At 54.6% G+C, this 19355-nt stretch overlaps 1 protein-coding gene across 1 annotated transcript; it reads left to right on the forward strand.

The window, feature by feature from the left end:
• The first annotated feature begins 4871 nt into the window (after positions 1-4871).
• Positions 4872-9692, forward strand: Sox8 (SRY-box transcription factor 8). The gene is made up of 3 exons (XM_075941481.1): positions 4872-5448; positions 6624-6853; positions 7541-9692. Exons 1-3 carry the CDS (start codon positions 5036-5038, stop codon positions 8287-8289), a joined length of 1392 nt encoding a protein of 463 aa, XP_075797596.1. The 5' UTR covers positions 4872-5035; the 3' UTR covers positions 8290-9692.
• The last annotated feature ends 9663 nt before the right edge of the window (positions 9693-19355 follow it).

Raw genomic sequence — 19355 nt, forward strand, 5'->3', positions numbered from 1 at the left:
CCCAGGCACCCCAGCCCAGCAGTCCCCACTGTCTCAGGGCTATTGTCCCTGATGTGCAATCGCAGCTGTCTCTGGCTCCCCGAGAACCCAGCTTTGGCTGAATATAATCGTGTACCCTTCATTTACCCCAATTTTTCATGTCTTGAAGTCTGCTTGTGGAAGGGGGCAGGTTCCACATCTGTTGCCTTTGCCTAGAAGAGTGGTCAGTTGGACTGGTCCCTCCCACACACACCCCCGCCACTGTCCACTGTCCAAAACCCGTCCGAGACCAGCAGGTGCGGCAGTGAGCAGGTGCCATGCCATTTGCTGGCTGGTCTGAAGCTGTGACTCAGCGGCTGTTCTCTTGGCTACTGTACCTCCTCTGCTGCACCCTCAGCTCCCCCTGCACCCCAGGGGGATGAGGCCTTGAGTACCAGCAGCAGCTGTGACTTCAAGGTAGAATGGCCGTAAGCTGTCTGGGGTAGGGCCCCGCAGCAGAACACGGCTGTGAGCTGTGCTCCAAACTGGAAGAATTCTTGGAAAGCCCCAGCCCAGAGGTCAGAACCCGGGGGGGGGGGGGGGGGGGGAGAGGGGGCGGGGTATGAGCTGGACTCTGCCCACAGAGCTGAACTGTCACTGTATCAGCCACTAATGCTGCATAACAAACAGCCCAAACCACAGTGTATGGCCTAGTGGGATCTAACTGAAACCTCCCTCACCACATTTAAGGGAACAGATGCAAGTCAAACAGCAGAAAGCCATTTAGTGGTGTGTTTAATTTGCCCCAGGCACTGATAGGTATCTGGAACCTTCAATCATGGCAAAAGAGGTTTTGGGCTGTCAGGTTATTTTGTTACATTTTTATTCTAAGTCATTTGCTTTACTGCTTATTCAGGAAACAGGGTTCTGCTTGGTAAAGTTGAAACTGTGGGCACCATGGATGGGCAGGAAACCTTGCTGGATCTGAGAATTGGCACTTGGCAGGGCGAACAGAGAAACCAAGTAGCCCGTGAGTTTCTGAGTGAGTCCCCGCCAACACCTGCTCTATCTAGGCCCTCATGACTCATTTCTGGGGAGCTAATACTCAGGTGATGGGGAAAGGCTAAGATCAGGGTGGCTAAGATCAGGGTGGTGTGGGGTCCCCAGGATGAGCACCAGGCACGGGGCTGGAGATCCAGGTGTCTAGTGTCAGAATGAGCCTTTCAAGTCCAGCTTAACCCATGCTGACACTCTGTCACCAGACTTCACCATCCCAGTCACAGATGCCTGCACCTGTGTGGAGGACTTCACGGCGTTTGCCTCCACCCAGGAAAAGCAGCTTGAGCACCATGAGGACACTACTGAGGTTGGCTTTGGCTTCAAAAGCACCAATTGCCCTGTGCCAAGGAGGAAGTGCCAAGACCCTCTGGATACTGTTGGGAGTCAGCTCCACCCAGGACCCTGATAGGGTGAAGGAAGAAATCCAGCTTGAAATCCAGGGACCCAGGAGTCCCAGAGGAAATGGTGCAAGGCAGTGGAAACAATGGCTTTTCCCAACACATCTCTGGCCTCTGCATAGACCTGTCTGACACACTGAAGCAGATATATGCTGGTCTCCACTGCATGGGTTAAAATACAGACCCTTTCCAGAATCCTTTCAAACTGAGAACATCCCAGCAGAGTGTCTGAAGGAGCATCAAACGCCAAAGATGCTGCTGGGCTGGAGGGAGCGTTCTCACCCTTCCCCGGAGCCAGAGGCATGCAGCAGACTCGGCATAGCATGGCACGACACAGGAGCAGGCTGCAGGCGTGGTGTGGCAGGAACACTGCCGCTGTAGGTCTGAGGGATGGACCATGGGGCAGCAGAGAGGGTACAAACTGACCTCAGCAGCTCCCCTATAGATGACAGGTCTACTGAGGGACTAGCTGTGACCCCAACTGCAATTTCCACTGCAGCCAGCTCTGACAGCATCCCTGAGACCACTGAACGAAGAGGGGGTGGGAGGCCAGGTGCTTGACCCAGTGCCCTGAGCATGTTACTGGGAGAGCAGCCTTCTAGAGTGACAAGTGGATCCACTGAGCCCCTCTCCTGCCCCTGGGCACATAGTGAGCAGGGCGACAGTCCACAGGAGTCCTGCTCTGAGTTCACCCTTGACTGCCTGCACATTTTGTTTCTTCTAGGCCAGTATCAGAAATTAAAAATCTCCCATGGCCGGCGGGGATGCCCTGCCAGCTGTCTGATGTACAGCTCCGGGTGCAGGGGCAGAAGGAGAAGCAGGCCAGGGCTGAGGACACACAAGCCATGCTGAGGTTTACAGACCTACTCAACAGCCCTTCCCCAGACTGTTGAGGGATTGGTCCAGGAATGGGCACTTGGAGCAAGTTTAGCCAATAAGATCCTCCCTCTAGAACTGCAAAACTTACAAAATAATGGGGAAGTTCGGGGCCGGGGCAAGGTCATGCAGACTGGGGCAAAACTTGGACCAGCCATGAAAGAGGGTGGGGGCAGGAAGAAAAGTTAAGAGAAGGAGGAACTGGTCCACACCTGAACAAGGTCCAGTGGCCCACAGGTAAATTGAGAGGCAGTATCTACAGTTTCCGTTCAAGTTTTAAAGAACTGTCGGTTTCTGCATTATCAGATCAAGGACTAGGAAGCAGTTTCCTACTGTTTGGTCCTAAGGAGGCCCTGGTCACAGCTTCATGTCTGTTCAGGGTGTGTCTAGTGGCCAAGGATGTGAACCAGTCAGTCTGAGAAGAGTCTAAAGACCTGGAGGATGTACTGGTTTTTCAAGATGACCCAACAACGGCCTAGCATGGGCCTGGAGCACCACCTGTGTGCCCATGACTTGTACTGGCCTCAATTCTGAACACAGCCTAGAAGAGCTCAGGGTACCACTTGTGTGCCAATGTACTGGGCAGGGCTGGGTCAGCTCCTGGCAGCCCATAGAGGCCTATAGCTGCATAACTAACAGGGCTGACTACCAGTCCTCTGGGGGTCACTAGAGACCCCAGTGAGAGGAAGGTTCAAACTGTGGGTGGAGCCAGGATGAGCTCCACCTCCTTTCTTCCAAGGGACCAAGCAGTCTAGGGATCTGAGAATAAGTATATTATGGCCCCACGGGTGGGGACCAGGAAGAAGCTGCACTGAGAGCCTGGGGTACCCAATGAGAACTCAGTTTTATACTTTCTCAGCAAAGTTGAAGCCTGAGAGCATGGGTCCATGGAGGCACAGGGGGTTGGGACCTGAGACTTTGGGGGTCAGCCCTGAGAAGAACACAGGGTGGGCCTGGTCTCCATCCTCAGCTAGGCCAAGTAGACTTCTTTTGATGGTATGGATGGCACTATAACAGTGCACTAGACAGCGGGGGTCTTTACGCCTTCTAGACACTTCGTTCCCAAAAGGTGGGACCCTAAATGGAAGGATCCCCAATGGAGAGGACAGCCACCGTAGGTGTATAGGGAAGGGTCTTTCTCTGGGCAGGTGCCAGTCAGAATAAAGGAAGAGTTTAGCAAACAATGGCAGCCAGTTCCTCACCCACTCAACACACACACACACACACACACACACACGCACGCACACACACACGCACGCACGCACGCACGCACACACACACAAACACACACACCACGAAGCACAACTAGAATAAAGTCGCAACTAAAGTAGCTTCTCTTCCTTGGGGGTCCCCTCAGCAGGTGCCAGGGACTTGAACTTCCTTCTTCCAAGCTGGAACTGTAGGTGCCCCAAGGCCACAATTGCACAGCACTGGCCCTTTCTAGAAGTGAGACTGCGGGTCTGCTGGCAAAACCTGAGGCTGGGATCCCAGACCTGGAGGTTAGAGTACCACTCACGCCTTGGCTGGAGGTGCGGATGGGAGGCCAGTCCTGCACTAAGAGCGGTGAGACCTCCCCACCTCAGCTCCAGGTACACAGACTACCCAAATGGTCTCTTCTGGAAAAAGGAGCCCCCCCCCCCCCCCCCAGGTGATAACGGCAGGAGCCATGGTTTTTCCCTGCTGCCACATCCACTGGTTTGGAAGACAGGCAGCCTCGTTTAGGGTCACCTGGCTCTCAAGAGTCACAACTTAGGGTGGCAGGTACGTCGCCTCCATAGAGTTTGGCGAAAGAATTCTAGCTGCCCTTGGAGACCTCCGGGCCGGGAGCCAACTCGCGGGGGCGACCTCGGGCGCGGCTCGGACTGGCGGCTTGGCGCTGGCCTTGGGAGAAACGTCCCCTTTCCAACCCTGAGCACTCTCCTTCTCTCCAGGCGCTGAGGCGAAGTGGCCCAGCGTGGCCTCCGCCTCCGCCAGACCACCCAGGCCCGCCCGCCAGGACCTCCGCGCCCCTGCCGCAGGTCATACCCGGAAGGACCCGGGCCCCCGCCTCCGGCCCGACCTTCCGCCAACCGCCCTAGGGACTCAGCAGCCGCGACCTGCGCAGCCCCGCCCAGCGCCCCCGTCCTCCCACCTTTGTCCGGCCCCGGGGGGTCCTCCAGCTCACCTAGGTGCGCGAGTTACCAGGGTCACCTGGTGGCTACTGTCATTGCGCCACCCTGCGGGCAGAACCCAGATTTGTTTGAAATAGCGGATTCCCAGTGGAGGGAGGGATGTTGGGCTCAGGAACCTGTGGATTAGCATCCTCGCCAGCCGCCCGAAAGTCGAGCCACGCTGCAGAGAATCGGACGCCCGGACGCTGGGCAGTATGTCACCCTAAGCCCTCTGACCCTGCCTCGGTCGAGGGATCAGGCTGCGGGGCGCCTGGCCCACGTGGTGCGGAGGGCGGGGCGGGGTCCTCTTCCTTGGATTTGGGGCGGGGCACCCAAGCTCCTCCTCGAGGAGGGCTTGTCTGCCAACCCGGGCCGGGAGGGGCGGGGCTTCGGCCACCGCTTAAAGAAACTTGTTGCGGGTCCCAGAACTGAGACTGAGCTGCAGCGACGGAGGAGCGGCAGCTGGGCGTCTGCGACGGGGACAAACATTGATTCCTGCGTGGCAACCTTGGATTCCAGAGTGTCCGTCCATAGTGTGACAGGGCGCGACCACTGTGTCCATCCCCACTCCGTACTCCTCCGCGCGTGGCCCCGATGCTGGACATGAGTGAGGCCCGCGCCCAGCCGCCCTGCAGCCCGTCCGGCACTGCTAGCTCCATGTCACACGTGGAGGATTCAGATTCCGACGCGCCACCGTCGCCTGAGGGATCGGAGGGCCTGGGCCGTGCTGGGGGCGGCGGCCGAGGGGACACGGCTGAGGCTGCAGACGAACGCTTCCCTGCCTGCATCCGTGATGCCGTGTCACAGGTGCTTAAGGGCTATGACTGGAGTCTAGTGCCTATGCCCGTGCGCGGCGGCGGTAGCGGCACGCTCAAGGCCAAGCCACACGTGAAGCGGCCCATGAACGCCTTCATGGTGTGGGCTCAGGCGGCGCGCCGCAAGCTGGCGGACCAGTACCCGCATCTCCACAACGCAGAGCTCAGCAAGACCCTGGGCAAGCTGTGGCGGTGAGTGTGGGGACTCATGACACTCTGGCTGAGGAAGGGGACATAGGGGCTGAAGGAGGTGGCGTCGTGCCCTAGTTTGGGCAGTGCTCCAGGGCTGGTTCCAGGGTGGGTCTGGTGGAAAAATACCTTGGTCAACAGAGACCGGACACCAGGTGTGGGTGGGACCTTGGAGATGCACGGAGGCCAGTACCCGGAGTGTCACCATCCAGCACTTTATCCCTTCCCGGGGCATCCTGCTGAGAACTACAGACCTGGGAACCCCAGCTTCGATTGGCCCACCATGGCCCTTAGGCATAGATAGGGGCAGGCATCAAGCTGCTTTGTCCTGGGCAAAAGCTGGGACTCAGGATAGCCATGAGGAGTCCAAGTCTGCTGGCTGGTACTGTCCCCAGGTACTATTTCTCTCAGGCCACACCAACCTGGAATGGAGGGAGGGAAGAGTGGGTGAAAAGTGAGAAAGGCTCGGTGGGCACGCTGGCATGAGAGAGGCAGGCATTACTAAAGAAGACAGGAGCACAGAAGTTCCTCCGCACCGCACATCCCAAACCTTCTTCTGCTTGATTCCCAAACCTCCCAGCTGCTCCTGCTTGATTCGAAACAGGTCCTTCTTAGTAACACTGGGCTGAGCAGGATGGCGAGGTTGCCTTGCCCCAACTCAGCTCTGCCCGCAGGCAGAGGCAGAAGGCCGGGAGTCTTAGGGTGTGTGCACAGAGGACAGTCTCCTGGATTTTGCCTTCACTGTTGGAGGCTTGAGGCCGAAAGGGCAGCAAAGCCAGCTAGCTGCCTTGAGTCACAGCTGGCTCCCAGGAAGCCTTGCCTTTGTCCAAGTGTAGTTTCCACTGTGGCTGAGAGAGGGTATGGGATGGACGAGAAAATACGGTTGGAAAGGGGACACTCCAGAAAGATGGAGAATTGGGGTCTTGCTTGTTCCTTGGACTCTAAAGAACATACAGTCTTCACCACACAGGCCTAGTGGGCTCTGCCCTGGTGCAGGATGCTCAGCATAAGGGCAGGCTACCCACTGGAGGGTGCCTTGGCCTCTCCAGCACCCGATCGTGTGCTCCTGCTGTCTGACTCCAGGCCAGCTCCCACAGTAGTGTGCGCGCTGGTGCTGCCTGGGCCCTTGGCAGCCCTACAGCTCTGGGGACATCCTCGCCCTACTGTGTTCTCTGCAGCTTGCTGAGTGAAAGCGAGAAGCGTCCTTTCGTGGAGGAGGCCGAGAGGCTCCGTGTCCAACACAAGAAAGACCACCCAGATTACAAGTACCAGCCACGGCGGAGGAAGAGTGTGAAGGCTGGCCGGAGCGACTCGGACTCTGGCACGGAACTGGGCCACCACCCTGGTGGTCCCATGTACAAAGCCGATGCAGTCCTCGGCGACACACACCACCACAGCGACCACACAGGTAGGCTCTGGGACCCTTAGCATGGGGTAGGTAATAGTGGGACTGACCTGAAGTGTAGGAAGGCCTTCCCTCATTATGGGCAGTGGGCCAGACTTTCCCTAGCCCCCCGAAAAAGCCTCTGGATATAGCTATTTCTGATGCTCTAAAGGAGGGGGCTGAGTAGCCCATCAGCACTCTGGAGATGTGTATCTTCAATAGGACTCCTCGCAGTCTGCCTCCACTCTTCAATGACAGTAGCATGGGACAACAACCCCAGCTTCAGAATCAGGCTGGTGGGTGGGGTCCCAGCAACCAAGCAGCCTTAGTGAAGCTGGAGGCAGGCCCGAGCTTCCCTTTACTCCGCTGTGATGGGGAAGAGTGGGGTTGTGTGGGTTCAGCCAGGGCCAGGCATTCCAAGAGTGCCCCATTAATGCTAGTTCTGGTGGGGCTGGCTGGCCACCTTCCATCCCCCACCCAGGTCCTCAGGGAGGGGCCTTGGGTCTTCCCACAGCACAGTGCTTAACGGAATTTTCTCAGCCAGTAAGTGAGGGCTAGGTCTGAGTTTGCCGGAATTTCTGGGAAGGTAAGGAAACAAAAAGCTGTTGATTCGTACCTGTGGCAGTTACCAGGGTTCCTGGTGTCACCCACCAGCTCCACCCTGGACCCACAGAAGGGGCATTCATCCTTGAAATATACTCTCTTCCTCAGGCCAGACCCATGGGCCGCCCACCCCACCCACCACCCCCAAGACAGATCTGCATCAGGCCGGCAGTGGAGGCAAGCAAGAGCTAAGGCTGGAAGGGCGCCGCCTAGTGGACAGCGGCCGCCAGAACATCGACTTCAGCAATGTGGACATCTCTGAGCTCAGCAGCGAGGTTATCAGTACCATGGATACCTTCGATGTCCACGAGTTTGACCAGTACTTGCCCCTCAATGGCCACTCAACCCTGTCCACAGAGCCCAGCCAGGCCGCTGCCTCTGGCTCCTATGGGGGCACTTCCTACTCCCACTCCGGGGCAACTGGCATAGGGGCATCCCCTGTGTGGGCCCACAAGGGAGCTCCCTCGGCGTCAGCCTCGCCCACAGAGGCAGGACCCCTTCGGCCACATATCAAGACGGAGCAGCTGAGTCCCACCCACTACAATGACCAGTCCCATGGCTCACCTGGCCATGCTGACTATGGTTCCTACAGTGCCCAGGCAAGTGTCACCACAGCTGCTTCTGCCACGGCTGCCAGCTCCTTCGCCAGTGCACAGTGTGATTACACTGATCTGCAGGCATCCAACTACTACAGCCCCTACCCTGGCTACCCCCCCAGCCTCTACCAATACCCTTACTTTCACTCATCCCGCCGGCCCTATGCCTCACCACTGCTCAATGGGCTCACCATGCCACCCGCACACAGCCCCAGCAGCAACTGGGACCAACCCGTGTACACCACCCTGACCCGACCCTGAGGCGGCTGCACCCCGGAGTGTCCACGAAGTATAGCCAGGTCTTTGAGGTCTTCCAGAAGTGTACTCGGTAGAGGGTGGAGGCAGCCAGCACAGCCTCGCTCCGTCAAGTGCCTGCTGAATCTGCAGGAAGCCAGGCTTTGTCACCCTGTGTCCCTTTGCCTCTGGATATCCAAACTTCTGCCAGGGGACAGAGCTCTCTTTTCCTCCTCTTCTCTCTCTGAGGTAACTGGTTATTTCCAAGACAGCCATTCTGTCCCTCTCCGGTCTGGATGAGTGGGTACCAGCGCCGTGGTTTTGCATCTCAGTGAAAGAGAAGATAGCTATGGCTAAGGACAAAGGAGAGACAGGGCCTCGGGTTCTTACCAGCCCAGCCAAGAACTCCCTGGAACCAAGTGATGTTGTTCCCATGGTGAAAGCACATCCGTGGACGCTCGGGATACATCCACTTGGGCATCTCTTGGGACCGATGTGAGATGGAGGGGTTTCTCATTACCACAGTTCTTCCCAGCAAGGTTTGGCTGAGACAAACACTTCTTGTGTTTATTTTTATTTTTTTGTAATTTTTATTTTAAGGCTTAAACATGTCTGTTTTGAAAGCTGTTGAAGATGTATTTATGTTCTGTATTATTTTATCTTTAATTAATGAAGTCATTTGTGCAGAGAGTAGAATTTAAGACAGAATGGAAGCTTGTTTTGTGAAGGACAGGAGGGAAGTGGTTCAGCACCCCATCGCATCTCTTTCCCTTGCCTTCAGATGGCCCGGGAGGCCTCTACCAGGCACGGGAGGAAATGATTACCTCTTGGGGTCTGGTTAGAACAAAATGCCCAGCACCAGCATCAGGTTGGGCATCGGAAGACAGGAATGTCAGTTCTGCCCTCAGTGGTGCCAAGCGGTAGAAGACAGAATTTCCTGCAAGTTGGCAGCTGCAGAACCACGATAATCTTGGCTCTTTGGCACCAGGCGCTACTTACCAAGCTGTGAAGGGAAAGCCCCCTCCACTAACCTGCCCAGGTTCCTAGTTAGAAAACACCACCTGCTTCACCGCCCCGCTTCGCTGTGTGCTGTGTGTAACCGGCTACTTCACAGAAACTTGTGCCTTGGAGACTTTGTACATTTACTCACATCTGAGAAGTTTGCTTCTTTTACATTTTTCTACTTTTCCTACCTTTTTTTTTTAGAGGAAAAAAACTGTCTTCTTTTTTTCTTTTAGCATATCTCATTCTGGGGGAGGGGGTGGGACCCACAGCAAACTCATTTTTATGCAATCTATTTTTTTTTTGGCATTAAATTCAGAAAGATATTTGCTGACCTTCGCCTGCTGTGTTTCGCTACTTTCTGACCAAGCAATGCTAACTTTTGTACAGATCAATTTGATAAAATTTTAAAAAATGCTTTTTATCTATTTGGAGCATGCTTTGTGTGTTACTTCTCTCAAGCCTGGAGGTTTTTTCTCGTGAAGGTTCCCAGGAGGGAGGTGACACTCTGCTAAGGGTCTGGTCATTAGGCCACTTTTAGGGGTGCAGAGCTCATTCAGACTCCCCAAATCAGGGGCTTCAACTCATCATAGGGAGGTGGTCAGACACCCCCTCACAATCGCTTGCTCTGAGTTTAAACACCACGCCTTTAGCCTTGTCTGGCTTCCTCATTTTCGGGGTTGCTCCTAAGGATACAAACAGGTGCAGATGGGCCATTCTAAGCCATGTTTTCCTCCCAGGCGAATCAAGACTGGTATCTGGGTAGCTATGTAGTGTGTCTCAAGCTGATGGACATTTTGGGGGAGATGGGGTGTCCTGTCTCAGAGCCAATCTGGAAGCAGCGAAAAACCATCCCAAGAGAGGCCTGGCAGAGCTGTCTGCTTTTAGAGGAAAGTTTCTAGGGAGAAAGTTGTTGTGAGGAGAGACAGCGGGAGGCCCCTGCCAATCCTCTTGGGTGCATGTGGTTAGCAGGGGCTGCCAGGGCCGTCTGCAACGCAGCTATGTAGACTTCATCCTCAGTCTGGAGGTGGAAGGGACTCTCAAGCACCCCAGTGTGGAGGGGTTTTACTACTTCCCTTGCCCGACTTTGGGAAGCCTGACTCCAGGGCCTGCCAAGCCCAGCACTTGGGGAAAGCCACCTGGATCTGTCTACAAGAGCTCGTGAGGTCTGAGTGTGCCAGGCTGCCAGGTGTGGGGAGTGGTGCTCTGAGAACTCGTTTACTGGATGGCTGATGCCTTCACAGCCAGTTGCCCATGTGGATCCAGCCCTGCCAGACCTACATCCAGCCAAGGGTTGTCTGTACCCATATGGCCCTCGAAGTTTTCTCATTGACACCCCACACCAAGAAGAACCCCAGGCGCCCGGCTCACTGACAAAGCTGCGAGGCCCTGCTGCTGGGCTGGGATTAGCTTTGGGGCTTGCCAGGTTCCCAAGGGCCAGGTGGCCCTGCCAGTTCTGTTGGGACTTGGCGAGCCTCCTGAGAATTAACTCCTGGGGCCCGGGCCCATCTGACTTGCCTACCAGCCCTGATTCTGATGTTGTCCCCTGAGAGCCTCCTTGCATCGGAGCAGCATGAAGGGGGACACCAGTGTCCTGGCCACTCCCCCACCACCTCTTTCCTTATAGATGCCCTGTCCTTTGTATCTGCCTGTCTGCTTCCATCTCAACTCCTGGGTTTACCCCAGCTGGAGGCTTCCCATTGGTCCACTCAGTCTTCAGAGGCAGAACCCCAGGCTGGATATCCAGGCGGCTCCCAGTGCTGCACTGAGGCTGTGTCTGGGGTGGACAGGCTGGGGGAGGAGAAGTACGGTTGCACTGGTCCAGAGGAAGAAATAAAAATATTTCCCTGGCCAGCTTCACACCGAATCCAAGCTTTGGAGTCCTGTTCTCTCAGAGTACCCATCCCATTAGCCCATCCCAGGGGTAGACTGGCAGAAAGTTTCTCATTTTATTTCCTCACCCAAAACAATGTTGGCTCTGATCTCAATAGAATGGAATGCCCTGTCCAGAAGAAAGGGGGCAAGGGACCTGTCTGCCCCAGTGTCTGAGAAACTGGGAGGGGGGAACCTCCATCCCTTGCTGATCTTCTTAGGGTGGTGTCAGCTCTTGGGAGCTGGTGTCTGTTTGGTCAAGTTCATGACCATTCCAGCTATCAGTTCCTGATAATAGAGGACTTGTGTCCCTCCAGGCCGTCCCTTCTTTCCAGACTCTCCCAGGTAGTCAGATGGGGTCTACATCCCCATCTTTTCTTCCCAGTGTCTGACCTTATGCCAAAGCCCTGCCAAGGACTGAGTCTCTCTGTCCACCCCCACCCCCTCTGCCAACCCTATGCTTGCTGGGGCTGCTGCTGCTGGCTCTGGGCTCTGGAGATGTGCTCTGGGGTGTGTGTGGGGGAGATGTCCCAGTTTCCAGGCACTGGGAAGATATGGATACTCATCTGTAGGCTGTGAACCAACACTATCTCCTGTCTCCCACTCTACTACATCGTGGTCAGTGTGACCCCAAGACAAGGAGATAAACTGCCCCTGTCTGTCCCCTGGCCAGGCAAGGAATTGTCCTGAGGGAGGAAGATTGGACAGGACACCATGTTTTCTGTCTTTTTGTACTGGTAGCACATAAGATGACCTCCATAACCTAGTAAAGTCACCTGGTACTGGCTTTGCCAGCCTGAGTACTGCCACTGAAGAGACTTCCGGCTCCCACATACTGCAGTCCCTCAGCCAGGAGCCTCCCCCTGGAGGCCCTGACTTTTCCAGGAGCTTGATCAATAGGGGGATATTATCCCACAGCAACCACCGCCACCAATTTTTGATTCTTCAGGCATCCTGTAACCCCAAGTCATTTGGGCTGAAATCTCAGCTCTGAGGCCTCTGTACATGGTGGGCTATTGTTCTACCTGTATCTGATGGGGATTCAAAATAGAGGTCCCTCAGAGCCACCTCATCTGCTACTGCCTCTTCTTGTTGGAGCACACGGCTGCCTCAAAAAGTCTTGGTTTTCTCACCTATAACTAAAAATGACTCTTTTTTTTGGCACTCCTTCAGACCTCTTGAAAATCTTTTTTGCTCATGTGCAAAATAAGGAGGATGGTTTGAGGTAAGAAAATATAGAGAGGAATAGTCAGAGTGTATGTCCTCGGTAGGGACTTAAGACAGCCATAGGCTTGCTTCTTCCTCTTTGTCTACTCCCAGTACTGAAGCCCGTCCACTGAAGGGCCTGTCTCCCTCGCACAGCATCCAGACATGTGAACAGTTTCCTGTTGGGGAGACAGGATGGAACAGTGACTAGAAAAACTGCCTCAGTTTCCCCCATGCCCATGGGGCAGCCTCACTGAAATTTCCTGAGGATAAACAAGCCTGAAGTGCTATGGCTCACTGGCTGACCTCTGTGAGTAGCACCTTCCTTCCCGTCTTGGCCAAGTCTCCAGGGAACCTGTCCCTGGATCCTTGTCCAGTGTCAGCTGTCCCTTTCCAAGCCTTTCTGTTTCCTAAAAGGGACTGGGTTCTCAAAAGTACATCCGGGTCCCTTACACCAATCCCGAGGAAGCGTTCGTCTTTCAGGAGAGCCTCCCACACCAGGTTCTTGGACTAGCTCACATCTAGATTTTTTTGGGCTGTCTAGCCCAGAGGACCCTGTAAAGGGTTAAGGGGCGCAGGCAACCATGCCCACAGCGGGTGGAGCGGCTGGTGCTGGGCCAAGAGCTGGGAAGGCTCTGCATTTTAATGAATCATTATTGCCGGCGAGGCCTTTGTCTTTCTTTATCCGGTGCACAATAAAAGAATTAATTAGACAGAGAATGGCAGGCCAAGGAACTGACAGGCCATTAGGGGCTGCTGAGTGACCGATGAGACACAGGCCAAGCGGAGTTCCGCCCCGGAATGATAATGGCTAGCCGGGTGCTTTGTATGCAGGACCAGTGGGCCCCGGTGGCCAGCACTATGACTGCCATTATGGCCTGGGCAGACACAGGGCCCTGATGATCTGGATAGCAGGGAGAGAGAGATGGATGAAATCATACACTCATTTCTCTATTTAGAACCAGAAGGGACCTTGGGGAGATTATTCTCTCCTTTGGACTTTTGTTCTTTGGCTGGGGGTCAGATGAAGTTCAAGTATAGGGATGGAGGTCCCCATATTACAAAAAGTAGAGAGGGTAGGAGGGGAGAGATGGGAACAACACAGGAGGGAGGAGCTGGCTGTGCCCTACTGGCTTTGTTATTCAAACATCACCAGAAAACACATACTAGCTGTCGCACTTAGGAAAACTGAGTTCCCTGCAGCTCGGTGTCCTTCCCAGTGACCAGCAAGTGTCCAGAAAGGAAGCGTCCAGCCCAGGATAGGAGCAGAGATACAGCCCAGTCAGAAGCTTACAGCTGGAGCCTGCTGCCTGCAGTGTGTCTGGCCAACAGGAGGCTCAGCTGGCCTGGTCTCTGATTCAGTGTCTCCCCCTTCAAACTCTGTGAGAACTTCTGGGGTTCCAATTACTGGATGGGTTCTTGTTCACCTCCCTGACTTGCAGAGCTATGAGAGATGTGTAAAAGACAGGCTTTCCGTGCTTGCTCCTGGTGACGTCAGAACCCAAACAGGGTAGGTCAGCTGGCCAGTCAGCAATCCTTCCTGGGCTGGACGTTAAGGGATGGGTGATACCTACTCCACCCTTGGGCTTTGCTGCACCCAGCCTGTGTTTTGAAGCACATCTTCCCCAGGGCTGTGCTGTCTTCTTTCTTCAGTCAATGAGCTGGGGGCACGGAAGAGGCCAGCAGCATTTATGTGCTTTTATCTATGAAAGTACAACTGCCAAGATCTGTCCCTGGAGCAAGATCTTGAATGCCAGGAGCAGCAAGACTGTGAGAAGGACTGCCCTTCCTAGAGGACCATGCCCAAGTGTAGGTAGAGGCAGGACTGGAGGAGTCTGGAGGACAGACTGGAAGGGATGGTTTCACTCTGTTCCAATCAACAGCAGTCAGACCTGCTTCCAGGAAGGGAAACATCCATCCATTCATCCATCTACCCATCCATCCATTCACCCACCAATCCATCCATCCATCCATCCATCCATCCATCCATATACCCACCCATCCACCCATCCATCCACCCACCAATCCATTCATCCACCCACCCTTCCATTCATCCATCCACCCATTCTATCCACCTATCCATCCATCTATCCATCCATCCATCCATCCATTTATCTATCCATTCATCCATGCACCCACCCACACATCTATCCATCCATCCACCCACCCACCCACCCACCCATCTATCCATCCATCCATCCATCCATCCATCCATCCATCCATCCATCCACACATCCACCCACCCATCTATCCATCCATCCACATACCCATCCATTCATCCATACATCCATCCACACACCCATCCATCTACTCATCCATCCACCTATCCACCTATCCATCTATCCATCCATCCACTCATCCATCCACCTATCCATCTATCCATTCATCCATCCACCCATCCATCATCCATCCACCCACCCACCCATACACCCACCTTCTCATCTGGCCCCATAGCAGGGCATCGGGCACCGCTTGAAAGTGTTGTCATTACTTTTGCCATGCGCTACCCGATGAGGGAGTTTATGGTCCTTTCTCTCATGTGTACAAAACTGAAGTAGTCCTGGCAGCCTCCACATTACCCCCACAAAGTGACTGAGGTAGTTAGTGTCATTGTCAATTTGACAAGATCTGGATCCTCTAAGAGGCAGGCCTCCAGGCATACCTGTGAGGATTATTTAGATCATGTCAGCCTCTGGGAATGCCTTTGAGGGATTATCATGCTTAGATTAATCGAGGGGGCAGACCCATCCTAATAGTGGGTGGCCCTGGGCCTGGACCCTGGACTGTGTTTAAAGGAGAGAGATCAATCAGGTGGAATGCCAGCGGTCAGGGCTCTTAACTACAGCTGCATTTGGCCAGCACTCCTGCCACTCTGCCTCCCCTCCTGTGATCGGCTCCCCTTGGAATCCTCCACCAAGCTAAATCGAATCTTTCTCCCTTAAGTTGCTTATATCAGGATGCTCTGTTAGACCACGGCCAGCCTACCTTCTTTCCCAGTTTCTGGGGCCGCTCTGTCCCTGTAAGGAGTGTGTTTACTTTCTGCAGAGGGAGGTGAAGGGAAGCTGAGGCTTGGCTCCCTGGCTGTAGCTGCTCCCTAACAGTTGAGGAAGCTGAGCTTCTCCGAGACACAAGCCAGGATCTGGAGGACTTAGGCTGTGAGAGGTCTGAGATGCTTGGCTTTCCCATTAACCTCCAAACATGCACGGCCCGAGAAGTTACTGGCCTCTTGAGCTTCATCTGTAAAATGGGAAGGACAACCTTGCCCCCAAGAGTGATGCCCAGGAGATGTGTGTGACTCCAATGCTTAGTGCAGGTTTCATTAAGGAGCAGGCACTCTTTCTACACCGCCCAGAGTTTTCATTCAAATGTAGAAACAGAAATCGCTCCCACATGAAATCAGCAAAGATTTACCATGTTATGCAGGACCGATGTGCACCCCGTATGTCTATCCTGCCATCATTCGTTTACCCCTCATCCGTCTATGCGCTTTCCCGTCCTCCATCCATCTACCCATTCATTCACCACCCATCCGTCGATTCCCCTCCCACCCTATCCATCTAGCCATCTACCTCCCCACCATTCACCTCCTGTTAATTAATCTGCCACCCACCCACCCTACTATCTATAATCTTTCCATTCACCCAGCCACCCACTTCCCACCATATGGCAGCTATTCATCCATTTACTCATCATCCAGATACCCAGTTCTGGGCACTGGACCTTAAAGAAGGAGACAGATCCTGCGCTGCACTCCCTCAGGAGACAGTCCTGTGGGACAAGCGCGGGAACCTTAGGAACAAGGCCTTGACAGGCCACATGGTTGGGAGGACTCCTGAGGAGCTCAGAGGTCTCCACTGAGTGCCGTCCCTCTTCAATGTCTGCAGACTCATCACTCAACTTGTGCTGATCCCAGGAGACTGATCAGCCTGCTGCTCTCTCTCTCTCTCAATAGATCTGACTATGTGGGGTAGGCAGAGCCCCACATGCAAGCCTCTCACAGCACACTCCTGGTGAAAAATGGGGCACACAGCTCATCCTGACTTGCATGTGTCTGATTTCTAGCACTGAGAGTCCCTTATCCCACAGGACCCCTTGGCCCCAGGTAAGAGAGCTGAGTGGTCTTCCTACTGAAGATGCACGGGAGGTTCCATGCTGGCTATGGCCCTTTCTGGAGGAACCCATGGTCTGCAGTATGGATAGAGGGGATGGAGAACAGGCCATCACATCGGGAGCGGTGCCCCTATGAGCTCAGGGAGGTCAAACCACGGCTGTCTTTTCCTGCGTCTGTGACTACACTGCGGGCGCAGGCCAGATGCTAGGTAAGAACTGGAGTGTGAACGTGCTCTCTCTAGCAAAAGGGAGTCATTGGAGGCGCTGCGATATTGCCGCGACGGGCTGAGCAGAAGCAGCTCGAAGTTCAGCAGCAGCATTTCTCCTTCTCATTGCCAAAAGGAGACCCACAGAAACCGTCTGGCAGCCTGCACAAAGAGCAAAGGACAAGGACAAGCGGTGTCCTGGTTAGTGTTCCATGAACTCAACACAAACTAGAACCATCGAGAAAGAGGAACCTGCAATTGAGAAAAGACCTCCATCAGATCGGCTTGTAATCAGGTCTGTGGGGTTGATTAATGATTGATGTGGAAGGGCCCAGCTCATTGTGGGTGGGGCCACTCCTGGCAGGTGGTCTTGAGTTGTATTTTAAAAGCAAGCTGAGAGAGCCATGGGGAGCAAGCTGGCAAGCAGCATTCCTTCATGGTTTCTGCTTCAGATCCTGTCTCCTGGTACCTGCTTCCAGGTAGCTGCCCTACTTCCCTTCATGGGAGACTGTGTGAGAAAGGGAGAAACCCCTTTCTCCCCAAGCTGCTTTTGGTCATGTTTATCACAGCAACAGACAGCAAACCAGGAAAGGAAAAGAAGCAAAGAAGGCCTGGGTGGCTGTTGTCTGAGGTGATGCCCGTCCTGTGACACAGGTAGTATCAGTGTCCCTTAGTGCGTGGATGGGATGATCTGCTTAGCGGGTGCTTCGCCAAGATGTTTAATTTAACACAGGGCCAATGGCTGTGAGCTGCCAAGAAATTTTGAAAGGTTCTGCCAAACCTGCTTCCTTTATAAAGACATGCCACTTGCCGGACAGGCAAGCATAGAGGATGAAGACAGGGCTGGGGAGATGGCTCCACAAATAAAGCCTTTGCCGTGCAAGCCTGAAGCTTGGAGTTCAGATCTCTAGGACCTGCACAAAGTCTGGTACTGTAAAGTGCCTCTCAGCATCCTAGGAGACCTTGTCTCAAACAAGGTGGAAGCTGAGGACCAACACTTGAAGTTGTGCCATGCTGGCAAGGATGAGGGCAAGCAGGACCTCCTCCTCCTTCTGGCAGGACTTAAGGTGACAAAATCACTTCTAAGATACTTGGTGTTATTGTTAGAGCATCAGGTAGCCCCAGTTGAATTGTGTGCTTGTCTTCACAAGACTCGAAGGTTCTGTGCAGATGCCCTTGGACTCCTTCACCCTCAGTTATGCCTGGGCAGTGACTGCCCTTGGACCCTGTCAGGCAGGGCTTCCTAAAAAGGGCAAGCTTGAGGTCCTGAGCAGTAACAGCTCTCTGTCCCCTGAGCCCTGACAGAAGAGCCTGTGGCAGTTTGGGGTGCCAGGATCAGAGGTTATGAAACACTCCTGGGAGTGAGGCTCCCTCCTATGCCACCGGATGCTTGTGAGGACCTCTGGACATGCATCTGGTAGCTGTCCTCTTCTGTGTCCTGCTGCAGGAGGCTGCTAGGACTGGCAGCGCAGCAAGGATGGGGCTCGCTGCAGAGACTGGATGAGGACGGGACACTGAGCAGCCAGAGCAGGAAGCTGCCGGCTAGAGCATTTCCTCTCATTAAACACCATTCCCTGCTCCCCAGCCCCAGGCGAGAATGGATGTCACAGGCAGCCCTCTGCAGGCCCAGGCTAAGTGAGGCGTTTTTCATCTCCTCAGGAATGCATGGGGTGTCGGGGGAGTTAGCGGCACTGTCGCCAGAGGAAGACAGAAACTGTAACGGCGGCAGAGGTGGGCGTCCTGCGCCCATCTGGCAGAAAAGTCATATTCTTGTGAAGCAGGGACCAAGCCAGCTCTGTCTCCTCTGAAAAGGAGACAAATTACACTTCAATTATTTGATGGGGTCTCGCAGCCCTCGCCCCCGCCTCCCATTCCGCACACCCTGGAGATTTTGGAAGAGCTGACTCCCCTCAGAGAGGGCGCCCGCCCTGTCACCTGTTCCTCCCATTCTCCAGCTAATTCCGCAGGGCCCGTGGGAGGCAGCGGGCGCAGATCTGTGTGTGGGCGCTGCCGCTCCCTGCCTCAGTGTCTTTGTACCTTCTGGTTACAAAACAGGCTGAGCAGGCTCATTTACATGAAGCCCGAGCGCGGGCTACGAATCCTCCTTCGTTCTTAGTCGGTAATAGAATCTTCAGGCTGTATCCCGCAGGCTGTATCCCTGGGGATCTGTGGGAGATAGAGCCTAGCTTCAGGGGTGGATGGATGGCGTTCTTCTCTGTGAACTAGCGCTGCGCATATCACTGAGCAGCTCAGAATCTGTTTGGGAAGTGGCCATCAAATGACCCTGTTTGAGGCAACCAGAGGGAGACTGTCCACAGCAAATGACAAATCTCGGCCCAGGCACGGATGCAAGCAAGCCGGTCAGCGTAACTGGCTGAGCCCTCAGTCATGGAGACTGGGCACCGCTAGGAAACAGAGTAAAGTCCTGAACTACAGAACAGGGCAGGCAGGCTGCGGCTCTGCGGTTCCCGGTTCCCTCCTACCTCCCAGCTGCAGCGGTGTCAGCCCCTGGGTCCCTGCCAGGAGCACAGAGGGAAACATTGGTGCCTTCCTGGCCCCAGGGTTCATTCAGGACAAGGCTTGGGCAGAATGTAGGGTGCCCTTCTCCTAGAGCTCTTGTAAGTAGCAAACCAGAAAAGAGTGCAGGGGAGCGGGCAGATAGAGAGTGAACCAGACATGTGCTGGACCCAGGATTTC

The sequence above is a fragment of the Microtus pennsylvanicus genome, chromosome 11, assembly GCF_037038515.1.
Source record: "Microtus pennsylvanicus isolate mMicPen1 chromosome 11, mMicPen1.hap1, whole genome shotgun sequence".
Lineage (NCBI taxonomy): Eukaryota > Metazoa > Chordata > Mammalia > Rodentia > Cricetidae > Microtus > Microtus pennsylvanicus.

Coding starts and splice junctions, on each gene's coding strand:
- Sox8 (XM_075941481.1), top strand. CDS start 5,036: ATGCTGGACATGAGTGAGGCCCGCGCCCAGCCGCCCTGCAGCCCGTCC. Junction 5,449..6,623: donor ACCCTGGGCAAGCTGTGGCG/GTGAGTGTGGGG, acceptor TGTTCTCTGCAG/CTTGCTGAGTGAAAGCGAGA. Junction 6,854..7,540: donor CCACCACAGCGACCACACAG/GTAGGCTCTGGG, acceptor TCTCTTCCTCAG/GCCAGACCCATGGGCCGCCC.